Source organism: Salvia splendens, chromosome 8, assembly GCF_004379255.2.
Source record: "Salvia splendens isolate huo1 chromosome 8, SspV2, whole genome shotgun sequence".
Classification (NCBI taxonomy): domain Eukaryota; kingdom Viridiplantae; phylum Streptophyta; class Magnoliopsida; order Lamiales; family Lamiaceae; genus Salvia; species Salvia splendens.
In genome coordinates this window covers 34,048,205-34,061,889 of record NC_056039.1, presented here as the reverse complement: position 1 = coordinate 34,061,889, position 13,685 = coordinate 34,048,205, and the positions used below count along the sequence as shown (strand labels likewise).

The 13,685-nt window shown below is 38.8% G+C and overlaps 2 protein-coding genes across 2 annotated transcripts; both read left to right on the top strand.

Moving 5' to 3' along the window:
- Nucleotides 1–200: 200 nt before the first annotated feature.
- On the top strand, nt 201–2,596 carry LOC121745112. Its single transcript, XM_042138894.1, has 6 exons — nt 201–207; nt 738–753; nt 789–1,260; nt 1,337–1,942; nt 2,105–2,213; nt 2,309–2,596. Exons 3-5 carry the CDS (start codon nt 877–879, stop codon nt 2,192–2,194), a joined length of 1,080 nt encoding a protein of 359 aa, XP_041994828.1. The 5' UTR covers nt 201–207; nt 738–753; nt 789–876; the 3' UTR covers nt 2,195–2,213; nt 2,309–2,596.
- Nucleotides 2,597–8,074: 5,478 nt separating this feature from the next.
- On the top strand, nt 8,075–10,554 carry LOC121745111. The gene is made up of 4 exons (XM_042138893.1): nt 8,075–8,228; nt 8,736–9,405; nt 9,490–10,155; nt 10,256–10,554. Exons 2-4 carry the CDS (start codon nt 8,746–8,748, stop codon nt 10,352–10,354), a joined length of 1,425 nt encoding a protein of 474 aa, XP_041994827.1. The 5' UTR covers nt 8,075–8,228; nt 8,736–8,745; the 3' UTR covers nt 10,355–10,554.
- The last annotated feature ends 3,131 nt before the right edge of the window (nt 10,555–13,685 follow it).

Below are 13,685 nucleotides of genomic sequence, written 5' to 3'. Positions count from 1 at the left end.
TTAGGGTCCTTCGGCATCTTTTCATACCAATGTTCTTTTTAATGTGAACCTTGTATCCTTGAATTGATTTATTCAGAGAATAATGCAACTCTCTCACTCACTTTTAGCAGCTCAAAACCACAGTCTGAGCAACCCTCCCTCCGCCGCGCTCAGCCACCCTCCTCTCTCGACATTTTTTATTTTTAATTTTTACGAATTGGATAGCAGGTACTTCTTGATCAATTCACTCTTGTTTATTCTATAATTTCTATTTATGTTTAATCGTTTATTAATTAGCTGGTTACCAGTAGTATTATGTTTGTTGGGGAGGTTGTGCCCTGACTTCAACAATTCGGCAGTGCTTCTGCTGGATTGTGGACTGAAATTAAATTAAATGGAAGATATATTTAAGTGCATCTTCCTTTTTTACTAATTTCTTGCATAGTTAATTGCAATTTCTTAGGAAACAGCTTACTTGTGGTTGATCTAATTAAATGGAAGTCAATGAGTTGCATTTCTTACAAAACCAGCTATTTTTTGATATATTATCATGGTACATCTCGAATTTGCTTTACTTGAAAAAGTTGAGGTATGAATAATTGGAAAATGAGAAGTTAGAGCATGGAGGATTTCAAAAGCAAAAATTTTTATATTTCAATTGTTGTGTTTCTGGAATAATACTTCAAAAACTTGTGTATTCACTTCAATGACTATCTTGATATAACCAATCTGAAATTTCCTCACTGTTACAAAAACAGAATGTCTGAGGCAGAGGAAGTTAAGTTCCATATCAAGGTTGTGATAAATAGGGAGAAGACGAAGGTACTATTTGCAGAAGCTGGCAGCGATTTCATAGACGTGTTGTTATGCTTCCTACTTCTTCCATTGGGAACGATTATGGAAGTCCTTGAGAAGCACTACGGAGACAAGGCGCCTGTTGTTGGAAGCTTAACCACTCTCTACAAAGGTGCTTCAAATCTTGATATCATCCATTTCCATGGAGAGGCTTTTAAGAAGTACGTGATCAATTCAACGCATTTTGAGAGTGAATTGTGTAAACTGAGGCTCAACATCCGTGGTACTCAGCCCACAAGTTCCACTTCTTCGGAATCATATGAAGGAGTTTTCACTGATGGTGCAGCTTCTTTCATAATCACCGACGATCTCTGTGTGCTGCCTAATGGGACAGGTTCTATCATTGAAACTCTCAGCACTATCGGCGTTTCTGTGAAAGATATGGATGGCATGGATATAAGAAATGTGACATTTGGACTGAATGAGGTGATTCATTATACATTTGATCTTTCTTTGAAATAAAAACCTCTCAAGTATGGATACCTTTTTTTGTTTTGTTTAGATTATTGCTTTGCTGAAGGAATCATTGATTTCCTCGAATCCACTCACTGCCCTCATTTTCCCTGGTAGAAAGATGATTAGAGCAACAGAGGGGCGTGTTTTGTTACATCAGATTGACCCGAGGCCGACTCTTGTGATCCCAGAAAATACGATGTTGAAAGTCATGCTTCAGAAATCTACAAACAAGTTTCTGTTTGCTCAGGCAGATTGTGATTTCGTAAATTTTCTTTTTGTCATGCTGATCATTTCCTTAGGAAGAGTTGAGTGGTTTTTGGGAAGTAGCACTGGTCTCAAGAGTATGGATAATTTGCATAGAAGTGTCGCTGATAATTTTAATAATATGCATCTGAAAGATTCAGACACCATAGACTTGCTAATCAAGCCTAAGCATCCTAATTGCTATTTGTTCAATGGAAACAGACTCTGTCTTATGAATTTCGAACACATTGGAAATCAATCTTATGTCCACGGACCGAGAATGTATATGGTACGTGATGACTTGACTGTTGCACCGTTGGGGGTAACCTTAGGTCTTTCTGTTTTCAACGAGTTGAAGATCTCTTTGTCTGATATAAAAGAAATAGAGGTGCAAGTTGGGTTGGAAGAGGTAAGATTGGTCATGTTTGGATAAAGCTGTTTTTAATATCATCATACTTGCATTGTAGTTCTTCACAAATGTACATCACGTATAGTCGTATACACATGTCTTGTATTATTTGCTTTCAAGAATATGGTACCCAAACATACACGTACGTTGTCGTTGGTGCAGGGTTTAAGCATATTGAAAGCGGCTCTTACATCGACCACTGCTTTGACAGATGGCCTCGTCAACCCCTTCTTAAATAAACAACCTCAATAAGAAATGGAGCGTTGAAGAGGTATTGATTTAATCAATTTACCCATCTTGTCTTGAGCTGATGTTTGTTCCATTTATCCATGAGGTGGGTAGAAGCTCATGTATAGCCTTTTGCAGAGAGCCATAAAGGCAGCAAGCACACTAGAGGATCGTGGGACTCCAAAAATATTTGAGTATCTAGTTTTATTATATACAGTAACTAGTTTTAAAATTCTTGTGTAAATCACCAAATTAATCAAAATTTAGGTGCTAAAGACTTGATCACATAGTTACATTCTTTGTTTCACATTTTTCTTTTCAGGATGTCCCACTTTTAAATGCTCCTCTTAGAATGGGGCAAGGGCAAGGGTATATAATTTGTCTACTTTTCTAGGATTTTAATTATGCAATTTTTTTTCTAGACTATTGATTATGTTTTTTATTTAATTATGAATTTTATAATGTAATACTCTCTTCGTCCCCAAAAAGTAGAGTAATTTTACCATTTTGGGCCGTCTCCCAAAATTAGACAAAGTCTAAATATGAAAAGTTTTTCAACAAATAATAATGATACACATCATTTTATAATATGGATTACACAATCCACTAATACTCATTCCACTACCTTTTTCCTTTCTCTCTTACTTTTTCTCATCTTTCTTACTTTATCAATTGCACATTAAAACTCGTGTCAAAGTCAGTCAATTTTTTGGGACGGAGGAAGTACTATTTTAGTAATTACATATTTTCATTATGTGAAGTTTTATTAATTGTGTAATTTAATTAGAATACATGATAAATAAATTGAAATAAAATGTAGGACCATGAATAGTACGACGAGATGATGAGTTATAAAGATTGTTTCTTTGGTAAAGCATACTGCATATACAAAAACTGTGGTTGCATGAATAGTGAAAGGAATGAATATTTTTATGACTGAGGTTGTGGATGATCAATTACTATAATGAAAGTGAAAAGCAGAAGATATGCCAATGGTGGAATTCCTAAATTAATTTAAAGTATAGGCAAATTAATTTCTGATATGGTCCAACTTAAAAAATTAGGCTTTGCTTTTGTTAGACTTGTCGCTTTTGCAAACTAAAATTAAATTGAATGGATGAGATATTTAAGTGTATAATTAATTGGAATATTGTACAAAAACCAGACTTTTTTTGTTACATATCAAGCTACATCTCGAGTTTGCCTTACTAGAAAAGGTTAGGATACACTATAAGCAAAAGATGCTTAAATGAATAATTGGAAAATTATAAGTTGTATGTAGGATTCAAAGACCAAATTTGTGGTTTCAATTGTTTTTGTTCTGGAATAAGACTTCAAAGACTATTTGACTAATTGGAAAAATTAGAAGTTAGTATGAAGATTTCAAAGACTATTTGATCTAATAAAAAGGTACCGTAGAATATGTTGATATAACCAATCTAAAAATTTATAACTGTTAAAAACAGAATGTCTAAGGCTGAGGAAGTGAAATTGCATATCAAGGTTGTGATAAATAAGGAGAAGACTAAGGTACTATTTGCAGAAGCTGGCAGCGATTTTACAGACGTGCCCCGTTGGAGTCAGTATTAGGGCAGCGAACGGTGGTCGGCAAAATTGACAGAAAGGGGTAGATAGAGGAGGAGTGCTGACTTGAGGGAGGAGGGATGCTTCATTAATTTCAGTTTGAGAGGAAGAAAAACAACGATAATAATATTTTTTTTTGAATAATAGTATATTTTATTTTTTGGTAAATTAAATAAATTAATTATAACTTGTTAATTCAGTCAAAATAGGTTTAATTAACGTTGACCGCCAATTTTGACTGCCCCATCCAAAATGGACTAAATCCGGACCATTTTTATTTGTTCATGATGCAATAATTCAAAAGATAATGTTCTGAACCAAAATCATAAAATCATCATATGTTTAAGACCACAAATGACCTTTACTCTTTTTCAAACTGTTGTAGGGCATGATGCAACTGTTACGGTGCTGTATGAGAGCATCCACAACCGTGCTCTAGCCAAGGAGCACGGTTGTGGGTCCGGCCCCACTTTTTCTGCCTGCTCTTAGGCAAGAGCATAACACCCACAATCGTGCTCTTCCGCAAGGACGAGCACAAGGGTCCCACCATTCTATTATTCAATTTAAATAAAAACATTTCCATAATATTAAAATTCATTAAAAAAAACTGAAATAATATTACAAATTACAAATAAAATAAAAATTACATAATTAAAATCCTAAAAAATAAAATTTACATAATTAAAATCCTAAAAATTAAAAATTACATAATTAAAATCCTAAAAATTATAAATTACATAATTAAATTCATAAGTGACCGAATTTCGTCCAAATGGATGATGAATGTGTGTATTTATAGATGATTTTGGGATTAAATTTTTTTAAAATTTTTTCAAAAAAACGGTAATAAAACGACTATATTTTTGGGAATCCGAAAATATATTTTTAAATTTTTTGATATAATTTTTTTAAAAAAGAAAAAAAGAAAATGCCAACGGCCAATAGAAACACGTCACGTCACCCTGCTCGCTGGTACGGACGTGCTCTATGCATAGAGCACGTCCGTGCCAACGGTAAGGCGCAGCGGCGGACAAGCGTGTCCTTGCCAGCGAGGACTGACAGTGAGCTTGTGCTCTGATACGATCATATCTATCATATCTCTTAGGATCTTCTAATTATTTAGTTTTCCCTTATTCACCATATCTTTCCTATATTTGTTTAGATATTTGTTTCTTGTTCATTAAGTCAGTAGCGTTATAAATAGGATAGCTTGTTATCATTTTAATCAATTCAATGAATATATTATTTTCCACAAACTTGTCTTGAGTAACAAGAATATCATATTTCGTTTCCAAATTGTTGTTCATCGGAGAACGTCCGAAAATCAGCAATTCGTGAGCTTTCCTTCAAGCACGTCGAAGGTTCGATCACCTTATCTCTCCGAGAAGTTAGCCATCCGGCCTCGTTACGGAGAACGTCCGTAACAACTGGTGCTTTCATTGAGAGCTCATCCTCCGTCTTCGTTCATCCATATCCCCCAAACTATCCACCAATATCAAAAAAAAATATCAGCCGCAGTACCATTATCACAGCCACACCTAATCCTCCATATTTCCCCATACAAAACAATCCAACGAAGAGAAGCTACCAAGTCCCTATTTTATTCCTTTCACCTTATTTAAACCATATCCACTTTTCACCAATCAGCACAAGAAATAGACCTTCTTCACCAACACAATAACAGCGAACCACTTATTCGCGAAGAAGGCACTCCAACTTCATTCTTTTTTCCTATTATTAGTTATGGCTATTTACCACCAATATCAGCCCCCGCACCAGATACACTCAATGTTTGCAAAATTTAATCGCCTATTGGACATGATGGAATCCCGTATGGACGCAGTAGATCGGCGCGTGGAAAATCGTCGTCGGAAACAATACCCTAGCCCACACCAATCTGGGGGGCCGCGCAACATCCCTGACGGCTTTTTAAGCTGCCATCCGGAGGAGGCAGCCAATCGCTGTGTTGGCTACCCTCGTGCACCTCCGCCGCCGGAGCCACAGCCACATCCGACTCCATCCCTGTCGTACGCGCAGCGAACCCGCCGCAGCTATCTGCCCCACAGTCAGCAGCTGCCCGCGCGCTCTAGTTCTAGCGGATATACTGCCCGACAGAATGCCAACGCCTCCACCTCTGGGGACCAGTTCATGGAGCAGGAACAGCCATCCCGACAGCCGCATTGCGTGCGCAAAAGCCCTAACCCTGGTTGGTTTTCGCAAGAATCACACCAGCAGAAGTTTCTGCCTCTCAAAAAGCAGACTTGCTGGGACCTGCCAGTCCCGAGACAGTATGTGAGGTCTCCGGTCTCTGATGGTCCACCGGCGCGCCCAACCAGGCGTTGGGATCTGCCTGAAAATCGCGTTCAGCAGCGAGTGTCGGCTCACGAGCCACCGGCCCCAACTGGCTGGCCTCCACGACCCCAACCGTCGCCCGTGCGCCAGCCCTCATGCTGGGACCCTCCGGAACAGCAGGGATACCCACCACCACATGAACCACCAACGCCTGTGGAGCCCCTTGACCTTGAGTGTGCCAGATTCCAACCTTTGCCACAGCCGCATCGCTACCGGAGGGATGTTGATGAGGACAGATGTTACGGAGAGGTCGTTACTCATACACGTTCCCCCACACTTGACGTGAGTTTGGGTAGCTATGTGAGTGGATATGTGAATGAAGGGACGAACCTAAATGAAGTCGATTCTTATTTATCGGGTTTAGATGTTCAGATTGCATATTCATGTTCAGACTGCGTTGATGATAGTGGTAAGGGCGAAGAGGAGCTTTGTGATTCAAAGGACTCCATAGTAGGGACAGGAGCAAAAGAAGCCATGGGTCGAGGCGTGCCTAGTGAGAATAGGGGATCTAGGGAAAGTGGAGATGGTAGACCCGAAGACCAACAAGTTTCATCTTTTATGGAAATCTACCTGTCGCGCAGCCCCGATATGAGTAAAGACAAGAAGGAAGAGGCATGGTTAGACGATGTAGAGGAGGACGATTCCACTGATGAAGTGAAGAAGGTCGTCGCCTCACTCAATGTTGTTCAAGTGCCATCCAAAAATGTTGTTGGACATTGTTGGGGCAAGAAAGGAGATGGTGCTTACACCGACCTGCCCGTAATTGGTTGTGTTTGCGTGGATTTGAATGTCGGTGATGTTCCAAGTATGAATCATCAATCAACATCGCTCGACAAGGACGCAAGGTTGATCCTTCCGCGCAATGACACGTCATGTTTGAGCATTCTTGGAAGCGTGGACAAGCTTTTCGTTTTGGGATGGAATTTTGCCGACCACATTGGGTATCCTTTGTTGATTGTTGATGGAGGTGATGATGGGAGACGTTCGCCTATTTGGTTTGTGTTTGATCCAGGAGGAGTTGCCTCGCCGAAGCTTCTGCTTTCTACTCTCTTTTTTTGCTTCGTGGTTCCCACCTTGAGGACAAGGTGGATTTCAACCGTGGGGGAGTTGATACGATCATATCTATCATATCTCTTAGGATCTTCTAATTATTTAGTTTTCCCTTATTCACCATATCTTTCCTATATTTGTTTAGATATTTGTTTCTTGTTCATTAAGTCAGTAGCGTTATAAATAGGATAGCTTGTTATCATTTTAATCAATTCAATGAATATATTATTTTCCACAAACTTGTCTTGAGTAACAAGAATATCATATTTCGTTTCCAAATTGTTGTTCATCGGAGAACGTCCGAAAATCAGCAATTCGTGAGCTTTCCTTCAAGCACGTCGAAGGTTCGATCACCTTATCTCTCCGAGAAGTTAGCCATCCGGCCTCGTTACGGAGAACGTCCGTAACATGCTCACCGTTGTAGGTGCTGTGAAATGTAGGAAATCAATTTGATGAAATGCTTCTCGCATTGAGCATTCTTTGTGAAATTTACTTTCGAAATTAGATTTCAATTTTAAATCAAGATGGTACTACCATTTTTCCTGCAGAATTCAAGATGTGAGGAAGAAGAGAGGAAAATGGTGCTTACGTAGAAAAATTCGAAAAGAACAGAAAAATTGAAATAGCAATAGATTCATCAATTCGGGAATTTTACTAGTAATTTCTTGCCAGAACTCAACTCTTTGCTACATTCTCTTTATTAGCAAAACTGACTACTCCTATATTTTATTGATGAGAGATGTTAAGAATGAAACAAATATGAACAAAATTCTAAATATATGACTGAATATGAAATTGGATTCTAGTATGGTTTACCACAATAATCCATCAGACAACACTACAAAAAAAAGTGAAAAAGCAAAAGCAAAAGCAAAAGAATTGGCAATTAGTGTAGTGGACAATATTTTACTATTAATCTCAATCGTATTAACATTTTCTCACTCTCACTCATTCAAAACTGATACTTTCACTTAACTGAGAAGGCCGTTGGTGAGATTCGAATTCATAACGTTTTCTCTCGGAGTTGACTTGAAATTAACCCGAAATCCCAATATCAAAAATTGGAAACCAGGTAATTCTAGAGCTATTCGTCTCTTTTTTATTTTATAACTACTAATTTTCAATTATTATTGTGTTTTGGGGGATGATGTTCTAACTAAAAAACTGGGCTAGATTAAGTCGGATTTGTGGACCTGTGGCTAAAACGGAAAGAGATGACAGAGATATTTGTTTGGAATTTCTTAGAAAACTAGGTTTTGGTTTGGGATGAAGATAGAATTTGACGAGAATTAATTTTTTAGGTTGTCCTAAAGTTTATCAATGAAATAAATAATAAAGATAAGACTAAACAAATAAATTCAAATTCTTTTTATATGGAGATATTATTATTATTATTATTATTATTGTTAAACAATACTATATTATTAGATTCGTGCATAAAATTAAATGAAGTGGAATAGATATATCTGTATAAAACTCAAGTTTATGTTTATTTTCTTTGTGGAATATTATTTACTAGATTATATCATCATAAACAATTATACACATTATTTCATGCACATTTTTTCCTCATTGTTAGGACCTCAAAAATGTGTGATGCTAAAGAAGCAGATATAGTTAGGACCTCAAAAAATGCAGAGTTTTCATTGAAAGTGATGATAAATAAAGAGAAAACTAAGGTGCTCTTTGTAGAAGCTAGCAGCCATTTTACAGACATTTTGTTAAGCTTCTTGACTTTGCCGTTGGGAAGAATCATCAAAGTCCTCCACAAACACTATGGAGACGAGACACCCACCATTGGAAGCTTAAACAGTCTGTACCATAGCTTAGCAAATCTCGATAGCCCCCATTTCGTGACAGAGGGTGCCAAGCAGACTCTGCTCAATCCTACAAGCTCGTTCGATGTTGAAATCAAACAGCTGAAACTAGATATCACTGATTCTCCTCTTAATGAATATTATAAGTGTAGCTATTGTCGTTATAGACTTCGCCGTTTAAGCATGTGCTATGATAATGTGAAGTGGTGCGAGGAATGCCTGAGAACTATTATAATAGAGCAAGATGAAGAAATGCTGCCTGAAGGTGCTTCTGGAGATGGTGTTTTCACCAGGGATATAGCTTCTTTCATAATCTTTGATGATTTGCAGATATTTCCTAATGAGACAGGACTCTTAGGAATCTTAAGCGCTGTTGGCGTTGCAGACATGGAGAAGGTTGAGCCAATCAAAGTAACTTTTGGGTTCAATGAGGTGATAATTATTCTAAATCAACTTTGTTTTTTTTCTTTTCTTTTCAGTTTTTGTTATTACTTATCATACCTCTATTATTGTTAGATTATGAGTTTGTTGAAGGCATCGTTGATTTCCAAAACTCCATTCTCGGATGTCATACTGTGTAAAGCAAAAGGGGTCAAGAACTTTGTTATTGTGGGATTTGAACCTGAGACCTCGTTAAACCAGATTGAGACTAACCATGGTCCCAACTCTGAAAAGATGAGTTTGAAAGTCGTGATACAAAAATCTACCGGTAAGTTATTGTACGCTCAAGGCAAGGAAGATTTCTTAGACTTTCTATTTAGTTTCCTCCATATCCCATTCGGAGGAATTGAGCATCTTCTAGCCGGAAAGACTTGTATTAAGGCCATAGACAACTTGTATCAGAGCACAACTGATCTTACAGACTGCAAGTATTTCAGGAGCCCAGATACGAAAAATAGGCTAATCAAACCCAACGTTGTTCACGGTTGTATTTCTGATAACTACATTCTTCCCCTCACTCAAGAAACCTTACCGGATGAATATAGGAAATTCTTTAGGTATTCATCTGCTAAGTTTCCTAATGGCAAGGGGAGTTATCTTAAAGGACCGCGAACTTATCAGATCACAGATGATCTAACTGTGACACCACTCTGTGTTTTCTCAATCCTTTCCAATCTCAATAAGCAGAAAATCCATGTATCTGATGTCCAAGAAGTGGAAATGCAAATCGGGTCGAAAGAGGTAATGTAATGGAGTATGGTATGAAATCTTTGTGGTTTCTTTGAGTAGGTTAACATGTTTTCTCATGTGATTAGATTTTGAGACGAATTTATCGGTGCAGGGTTTGAGCATATTGAAAGCCTCTATTACATCCACTTCCACGCTGTCTGATGCTCTGCTCAATAACATATCCGTCAAACAACCAAAGACAGAGCACTGAGTTTGATCATTGTTTTACTGCCTATATAAGTAAACTTGTTTGCTAGTGCTACATAATTGTGGATCTTGATTCCACTCGTTTTTGGCTTATATTAGTACCTTTAGTTTGTTGCTGTATTTGTTCTAAGGAGACTTTTATTCTATGATTTCAACCTATAAACCAAAGCCAGAACAATGAGCCTTTAGTTTATTGCTAGTACTTGTTTTTCTGTCTCACAGCAGAAACAGACTCTCGCACTTCTTCTCTGTTTGGTCTTCTTTTCCACTTTAGTGAGCAGAGCGTCGGTGAGAACACATTTTGATGTAAGAGAAGCTTTGAGAATGCTCAAACCCAATGTGTCTTACCTCATTTACTCCGATATTCAGCCCCACTTCTTCAACATCAGTGTTGAGGATCAGTGTGACAGTTAAATCATCAGTCACCTTATAAGTCCTTGGTCCTACAAGATAACTCCCTTGCCCTTTCGGAAACTTTGTTGAAGGAGCAAGCCAATTTGTGTTCATCGAGGGGGAAAGTGTGATTTTTGGATATATAACATGAGGTATATTGGGCTACATTAACCTATTTTTGTTATCGGGGTACTTGAAATACTTGTTGTGGATACAACCAGCACTCGTATACACAAGAACATGAGAGTTAAGCGACAAAAGGGACTCGACTCCACCTAGTGGAATTACGAGGAGACTAAACAGAAAGTCTATGAAATCTTCCTCAGCTTCAGCATACAATAGCTTGTTCGTGGACTTTTGAACTGATCAAATCGTTCCATGGAATAATATAAGGTAGAAGGAAGTATTTTTCAGATATTATTTTTAGAACGGAAAACATAAGTTTCAAATATCCTTAACAGATATTCCGGAAGATGTGTTCTACTATTTTTTTTGTACGTGATTATGGATATCTTGGTTCTGGTTTCCAATTAATATGGCTAAACATTAGAAAACTAATTGGAGAATAAGGTGATTCTGTTTATCTTTAATTTGTGGCATTCTGATGCATGGAAATGAGATTAGTAGAATAAAAGCCGAAGACGAGCTGCCAAAGACGAGCTGCCGAAGACGAGCTGCCGAAGACGAGCTGAAATAACACGTAAAAGACGAAGACGAGCTGCCGAAGACGAGCTGCCGAAGACAAGCTGAAATGACACGTGTACACTCGAGGGAAGCTGAGAGAAGATTGACACGTGGCATGAAGATTAGTTAGGAACGAGTTAGTTATAACTGCCAATTCAAGTAGTTAACTAGCTCATAGCTTTATAATCTGTAGCTTCTTCAATTTGTAATTCATTCAGAAATTAATGCAATACTCTTCTCCCATTCCCTCTTCACCTCCGACGAGTTCTATCTGTATTGGTGTGATTCCGGTCGCCGTTCTCAGCTCCGGCAACCCCAATTCCGCACCAAGTGGTATCAGTGGTAACGATCCTTCGCCTGTCATGGTGGAAACGCGCTCCGGCGACATGCGTCGCGTAGAGGATATTATCGCGACTGCGCTGGCCGACTTCTCGGCGAAAGTCTCCGAATCTGACCGCCGACGTGAGGAGAAAGATTCAATCCGCGATAATGCGGATAAAGCTCGTGATTCAGATGTGAGGGAACTACGCGAGGCTATTCTCGCTCTGCAACTTCAACATACGGAGGTTCTCAACCGATTCATACCGAATCCGCATGGAAATCAACCTACTGGAGGTATTCCTCACAATCAATTTGGAGGAATTGGACCTCAACGCCAACCTTACTTCGCTACTCGACAATCGAAGGTCGGTTTCCCTATTTTCTCGGGTGATGATCTGGCCGGCTGGATCATGAGGTGCGACCACTTCTTCACCGTAGATCTTACTCCGGAAGAAGCGAAAGTTCGCTTAGCTGTCATCAATTTTGAAGGCCGAGCACTGCAATGGTTTCAAAATTGGTCACGATATCAGGATCACGCCATGGCTACCCCGTGGCCTATGTTTCTACAAGCAATGGAAGGACGATTTGGTGATCAACTCCTCGGCGATCCTATGACTGAGCTGCTTGCTCTGAAGCAAACAGGTTCTTTCTCTGACTATCATGACCGCTTTGAATTACTCTTAGGTCGTGTGTCTATTTCTGAAACCTATGCTGTGAGTCACTTCATCAATGGCTTGAAACCTTATGTGCAAAAAGCGGTTAGAATGTTCATGCCTCAAACACTTGTGCATGCTTATGCTTTGGCTCGGTTACAAGATATGGCTACACCGTTTAAAGATGGTAGTAATCAGCCTAGTAAACGGTTTAACACTCTTGATGCTAGAACTTCACAAGCATATAACTCTGCTCCGTTATTATCTACTCCTATTACACCTGCTTTTAAATCTAGACGACTCTTAACTGAAGAAGAAATGGCAGATAAGAGAGCTAGAGGCTTGTGTTATGGTTGTGATGAGAAATTTGAAAGAGGTCATAGGTGTGCTAGGAAGCAACTCTACTTGCTTGAGATAGACGATGGCATGCTGTCGGGTGAACGTGAATCTGATGAAATTAATGAAGATTTAGGAGATGAGGAGAATCCTTTGATCTCTATTCATGCTATTAATGGTTCATCTGCTAGAGGTTTCAGAACTATGCGTGTCACGGGCAGAATTGGTAGAAGACCTCTCCATATTCTAATTGATTCGGGGAGTACTCATAATTTTCTTGATTTACAAACGGCTAAGAAGCTCGGCTTATCCCTCACTGCAGTGAACCCGGTGTTTGTGGATGTTGCCGATGGAAATAAATTGGAATGTAAGGCAATGTGTAAAAGTTTAAAATGGTCATTGAGAAGCACTACCTTTATCACGGATGTGCTCCTCTTACCTTTGGGTAGCTGTGACATGGTTTTGGGTGTTCAATGGTTGGAAACTCTTGGTGATATCCAATGGAATTTCAAAAATCTGACTATGGACTTCACACTTAACGGCAGAAGACATGTACTGAGGGGAGGTAATAATGAGCAGGTGGTCCAGGCTGCATCTGAGAAAGAAATGAACAAAATTCTTAGCTACAATGAAGGGGTCAAGCTTTACTGTATTCAGATAAATGGTGCAGATTCCCCTGAGTTGTTTACGGTGCAAGGGAATATGGAAGACCAACTTAACCATTCTGACTCTATTCAGCAATTTCTGGAGACTCATCAGTCAGTATTTGCTGAACCTACCACCTTACCTCCTCTGAGATCGCATAACCATCGAATCTCTCTAATACCTGGAGCTACACCAGTCCATTCCAGACCTTACAGACATTCAGCCTTACAGAAAAATATAATTGAGAAGCAGGTGACTGACTTACTGCATCAAGGCTTCATCCAACCAAGTTCAAGTCCCTTT